Source organism: Mus caroli, chromosome 12 (assembly GCF_900094665.2).
Source record: "Mus caroli chromosome 12, CAROLI_EIJ_v1.1, whole genome shotgun sequence".
NCBI lineage: Eukaryota > Metazoa > Chordata > Mammalia > Rodentia > Muridae > Mus > Mus caroli.
The window spans coordinates 107712146-107718106 of NC_034581.1; the positions used below are offsets into that span (position 1 = coordinate 107712146).

At 49.7% G+C, this 5961-nt stretch overlaps 1 gene segment (V, D, J or C); it reads right to left on the bottom strand.

Moving 5' to 3' along the window:
• Window positions 1-1503: 1503 nt before the first annotated feature.
• LOC110306602 lies at window positions 1504-3676 on the bottom strand. The segment is given in 4 exon segments: window positions 1504-1949; window positions 2034-2354; window positions 2437-2757; window positions 3295-3676. Coding segments are annotated over 4 exon segments (1389 nt in total).
• Window positions 3677-5961: the final 2285 nt, after the last annotated feature.

Consider the following 5961-nt stretch of genomic DNA (forward strand, 5'->3'; position numbering starts at 1 on the left):
GTGTAGACCCCATACTTGTCTCATGCAGTTCTGATGAAGCTAGAGTGGCAGAGGTCCCCAACTCACCTGCTCTGAGACTGTTCCAGTCTCTGTCCAGCCCTAGAGGCAGATGACCTTTCCCCCCTGACTGTTCATTCCTTCTTTCTACTCCGGTGCCCAGTGACCCAGTATCCCCCACCATCAACAGGGCTATTGCTAAACCAAAGAGCATGATAAAGCCTACCTGTGTTGTGTGTGTGTGTGTGTGTGTGTGTGTGTGTGTGTGTGTGTGTATGACTGTCTTAGGGTCTTTGGCCATAGGATGCCTCTACACAGAATTGCCTTTTGTTCAGAGAGTACCCAGGGCTCTCTAGGAAGGCTCTGAGCTCATAGGTCCATTTCTAGGGCCTGCACGCATGCTCTGGATCCAGAAATCTTGGTTGTGGCATCTGAGGGGCTCTAAAGCAGACTCCGGGCCTTGTAGGGGCTCTACTCCTGCCTTAGTCTCCCCATTGTCTGGTTTACTACTCTCACCAAACAGCCCATCTTCCTGTCTCCACTTTACCGCAACTCAGGCCTCCACCCTCCTCCATCTCTCATGGCTTGGGGTGGGCCAAAATGTAAGGATTTAGTCTGGAGGCTGAGGTGCCATTGGACTCTGCCATTGGTGTTCTTCAGAGGTATCTCAGATCCAAAGGTTAGATATTTACCTCTGGAAATGATGGGCATGTATGGGCTCATTTGTGTGCATGTGTGTGTACATGATGGGAGCCACTGATCTCAGGTGTGTAAGCCATATGTGCTGGTGGTTGGGTATGGAATAGGTGTAGGTGTGTCTTAGTCCTGGTTTTCTTATCCTTCTGGGCCTGGGATGGATGTATGGCTTGCTTTGGGCTATTGCTAAACCAGAGAGCTCAATGAAGCCTAGCTCTGTGTGTGTGTGTGTGTGTGTGCATGTGTGTGCAAACATGTCATAGATGGTGGAACCTGACTGTATGAGGCTGGCAGCCCATTCTGGTCCTTGTTTGGGTTGGAGTGAGTCTAGGTAGTAAGACGAGGAGCACCAGGCCTGGCGTGATCATTTGGCAAGGCAGGCGGTTGGGGTGGTGGGCTCAGCCTCAATGGCTGTTGAGTAGAGAGGGAAGGAGCAGGACCATGTTGAGTCCTGCGTCCTAGATGTTGACTTTGGCTGTTTCTCTACCTGAAGGGGTTTATTTAGTATCCAGGAATGCCTGGGAGCAGGAGCTTGCAAGACTGAGAGGTGTGTGCTGAGGCTTCCCAGACTGGCTCATTTTAGCTACATCTCTAGAGATCAGGTACATGATCTACAGTGAAGAGCAGGAAGGACCAGGGGGTACCTATGCTGAAGTCCTGTGATGTCCTATTTGTCAAATACCCAACACATAGACAGATGGGTGAGCCATGCTTCACTCCTGTCCTTCTCTTGGGGTGTCCCTTCTTTCAGGCCAAGATATTTCTGCCCATAACCTGCCTTCCCCAAGAACAGGCACCCAGGGCTCTAATCAGGCACTGAGTGTTTATTGGGGTAGCTTCCTGGTGTTACAACAGTGAGCGGATGTCTGCCATCCACCTTCCCCACCACAGCTACATGGAGGCCTGGGAGGGATGGAGGGAGGTGTTACCAAGGCTCGTGGATATTGTTTTCTCCAGTTTCCTGGGTTTCTGAAGTGCCTCATGGATCACTTGGCAGGTGAACTGTTTTCTCTGTGTCCAGAGTGTCTTGGTGACCTCTAGGCGACTGAAGATGAAGAAGCCTTGATTGGAGCCATTGGATTTCAGGGGTGTTGTGGTACTGTGCTGGCTGTTTGAGATCGGTTTGCCATCCTCCAGCCACTGCACAGAGATATCCTCAGGGAAGAAGTTCTGGATCAAGCAGGTGAGTGTGCGTTTGTCCTCGCTCTCCTCCTCTGGAGGTGGGAACACATATACCTCGGGGGCTGAGCGCTGGCCTGTGGGCAGACATGAGTTAACCAGTTAACCATGTTCTCTGAACATGAAGAAGGGCTGGCCCACTCTCCACCTCCTGTACTCACCTGGGGTCTTGGTGATGGAACGCACAATGGGCTTGGGAAAATCAGGGTGGGCCACTATGCATTGGTAGCCGTAGCCTTCAATCCAGTCCTTGGCAACTACAGGCAGGATAGAGGTAATACTGGTTGTGGCGTTATGGTGGTGCTTAGTGTACCACTGGGATGCTGAGACTGGAGTCTTCTTCTCTTGGTTCCACGTCACGTTGACATTCTTCTCGCTTTCCAGGTCCACCACCAGACAGGTAAGCTTGGGAGCACCATTTTGATACAGGTCCAGGGGGCTGGGTGGGATCAGGTAGGTAATCACACCCCGTGGCTCATGATCTGTCGAGGAGGAAGGGCTGTGTGAGAGCCTGCCTTTCCCTCAGAACTCTGAGGTCTGGGCATCAGGTGAGTGTAGACCTACCTGGGCATCTCCGAGTGTGGGCCAAATAGTCTACGCCTTGGGAGGTGACCTTGCAGGTGAAAGTGCTTTCAGACATCCATTGCTGCTCAGTGATGTTGAGTTTACTGTAGGTAGAGGCTAGTTTGCCTTCCTCCTTGATTAGAACAGTTTGTGCAAGTGTATCAGTTATCTCCCGATCGTCCATTAGCCAGCTGACAGAGACATCATTTAGGATGTGGCCATAAATGAAGCAGTACAGCTGGATGGTGGAGTGGAATGCATTGGGGTCGCAGGATGAATGGAGTAGCTTCAAGGTGGGCTCAGTGATGTTGACAGGTTGAACTAGGGCAGAGGCAATGAGCTGTGAGTATTGCCCTGGCCTTGTGTTCCCTCAAGGTAGGCCCCCGAGTATGTTGGGTCCCCCGCTCTCCTGTCATAGCTATGTAGAAGAGTCCCTTCCTCCTATGACCATGTTCTTGTGGTAACTGTAGCCAGCCCAGCTCTGCTTTTTTTTTTCTTTTTTTAAATATAGGAGATTTTTTAAATAAAATTAATCATTTTCTTTTCTTTTTTTAAACTAAACTAATAAAATTTATTTAAAAATATACAACTCAGTATTAACATTTTTTAAAGTCATCAAAATAATTTACAATAGTTAAATGCCTCTTAAATATACATGATGTCTTCTGAGGCTAAAAGTAATATGCACTCAACCAGTTTTTAAAATCTATTTGGAGCACTAAACATGATAGAAGTAGAAAAAAAATCTCTTATGAAGTCCTTTATGAAAGGAAATTGTGACAAGTTCCTGATTAGACAGAAACCGTTCCATCTCCAAGGGAAAATACACAGTGTAACTGTCAGCCCAGCCCTACTTACCTAGGATAGTCCTACTTTCGTTGAATGATGGAGGATGTGTCACGTGGCATGTGAAGTTCTTGGCTGACTTGCTCCAGCTGGTCACTTGGCTGGTGGTGATCTTGAGTTCAGAGCCGATGGCAGGGAAGTTCACAGTGCTCATGTTCAGGGAGTCTGAATACCAGGTCACAGTCACAGGACCAGGGAAGTAGTCCTTTACCAGGCAGCCCAGGGTCGTGGAAGCAGTGCCTTTACAGGGCTTCAAGGGGTAGAGCTGAGGGTTCTTGATAGAGGCTGTGAGAAAGGAAGGACCTAGGTTAGACTTATTTATGTCACTGCATGCCTGCAGCATGGGGAACTGATTAGGGCAGCTGTGACAGGAGCAGGGCTCTGGGGACCCCATTCCAGTCTAGGAGACAGATGGTTAGATTCCTTCTGGGTCTTGTCTTTATTCTCTAAACCCAAACACAGACCTAGGGAGCTCCCTGATTCCTTACACCCCACCAGGGTTTGCTCACTCACTGCCCCTAGCTGGCTTAGCACAGGGGCTTCCAGGAGAGCTGGGCACAAGTTTGGATGAAGAGGCAAACTTGCCCTCTTTCTTGATTGGGAAATTTTGTGGATATGTGTGAGGTATCTCCTGTCTGTCCTTTAGACCAGGTGACAGTGACACCATCTAGGGAATGTCCAGAAATGAAGCATGGGAGCTGGGTGGCAGACTGGAAGCCATTATGGTCTCAGGATGAATGGAGTAGCTTTAAGGTAGGCTACGTAATGTTGACAGAGGGACTAGGTTGTCCTTTATGTCCAGAACATAGGTACCCCACAGCGTTTGGTGGCCCAGAGATGCGATGAATTGCCATTGTCTCTTCTGGCTGGGGCCTGGGGATTCAGAGCTTTCCCAGGACCACCAGTTTCTTGGTGAGACACATTAAATCTGTTCTGGGACACATTGAGGACAGAATGGTGACATTCCTTTTCCCTGGGGCTGTTGGTCATAGATTCCTTCTGGGTCTTGTCTTTATTCACTAAACCCAAACACAGACCTAGGGAGCCCCCTGATTCCTTACACCCCGCCAGGCTTTGCTCACTCACTGCCCCTAGCTGGCTTAGCACAGGGGCTTCCAGGAGAGCTGGGCATGAGTTTAGATGAAGAGGCAAACTTGCAATGGCAATTCATTGGATCTCTGGGTTTCAGATACACGAGGCTCTCTGCTTTAGAGTGTCCACATGCCCAGGACATTCTCCTGAGAGAGGGGCTCAGTTCAGCTCTGTGCCAGGCCCTCAGAAAGCACAGAATATTCCTGCTAGGCCCGATTGGCTCTACCTACCCAGTCTGGCTAGTAGCTGTTGTATCCTACAACAGGACAATCTTCTTTGAGGACAGTTAAAACACCCACAAATAATTTTGAGCATTCTATCTTAAACACAGTTTAGTTCAGTACCAGAAAGTTCAACTAAACCAAAAGACCTCTAAAGTTTGGCCTAGTCCAGAACAACTTAGCTTAGCCTTGCTCAACCCCTCCTAGCCTGGCCAATCTCAGCTCAGTCCCATTTAGTGCAGCCCAGGGGAGTCCAACTCAGATCAATAAACTCATCCAGCCTGGCAGAGCTCAGCATAGCTTACTTCATTCAGCTCAACCCCACCCAGTTCAGGTCAGCCCAGAACAGCCTAGAATAGTCTAGAACTGCCCAACAGAGCTTACTTTCATTTAATAGCTCAATTCTACTTAGCCTAGTAGAGCTCAACCAGGCCCAGTTTACCTCAGCCCAGATCAGACTAGAACAGTAATTCTAGCTCATTCCAGCTCGTTCCAGCGTGTCCCAGCTCAGTCTAGTTCATTTCAGTTCAGCCCAGTTCAGCCAGCTCAACTCATTCCACTTAATCCAAGTTCAGCTCAACACAGCTCAGTGCACTCTAGTATAACTCAGCCATCTTATGGAAGTCTAGCCTAGCCTCTCTCAGCTAAACTCAGCTTAGACCAGTACAGCCCAGTTTAGCCTAGCTCATTCCAGCCCAGCCTCACTCAGCTCTTCTTAGCCCCACTCAACTTAGTTTAGCTCAGACCAGTCCAGCCCAGCTCAGTCCAGCTCATCCCAGCCTACCCCAAACCAGTTCAGTTTAGCCCAATCCAGTCCAGTCCAACTAAATCTATAGCTCAGCTCAACCCAGCCCAGCTCAACCTAGTCCACCCAAGGTAGCTCAGCCCAGTTCAGCCCAACCCAGGCTAGCTCAGCTCGGTCTAGTCCACCCAAGGTAGCTCAGCCCAGTTCAGCCCAACCCAGGCTAGCTCAGCTCAGTCTAGCTCACACTTCCTTAGCTGAGCTCAGTTTAGTTCAGCTCAGCACAGCACAGCATTCCTCAGGTGAGACCAGCCTAGCTCAGCTTAGATCAGCCCACCCAACCTAGCTTAGCCCAGTCCAGCTAAGCTCGGTTTAAAGAGAGCCAGTTTAGCCCAATGCAGTCCAGCTCAGCCAGGTCCAGCTAAGCTCAGTCTAGTGCAATCCGGTTCAGCCCAGACCAGCCCAACCCACCTCAGACAAGACCAGCTCAGTTCTGCAAAGCTCAATACAGTCCAGTGCAGCCCAGCCCAGTTCAGCCACGCTAAACTCAGCTCAGCTTAGCCTAGTTCAGTCTAGCTCAGATCAGGCCAGATTAGTTCTGCTTAGCCCAGTTCACCCAAGATA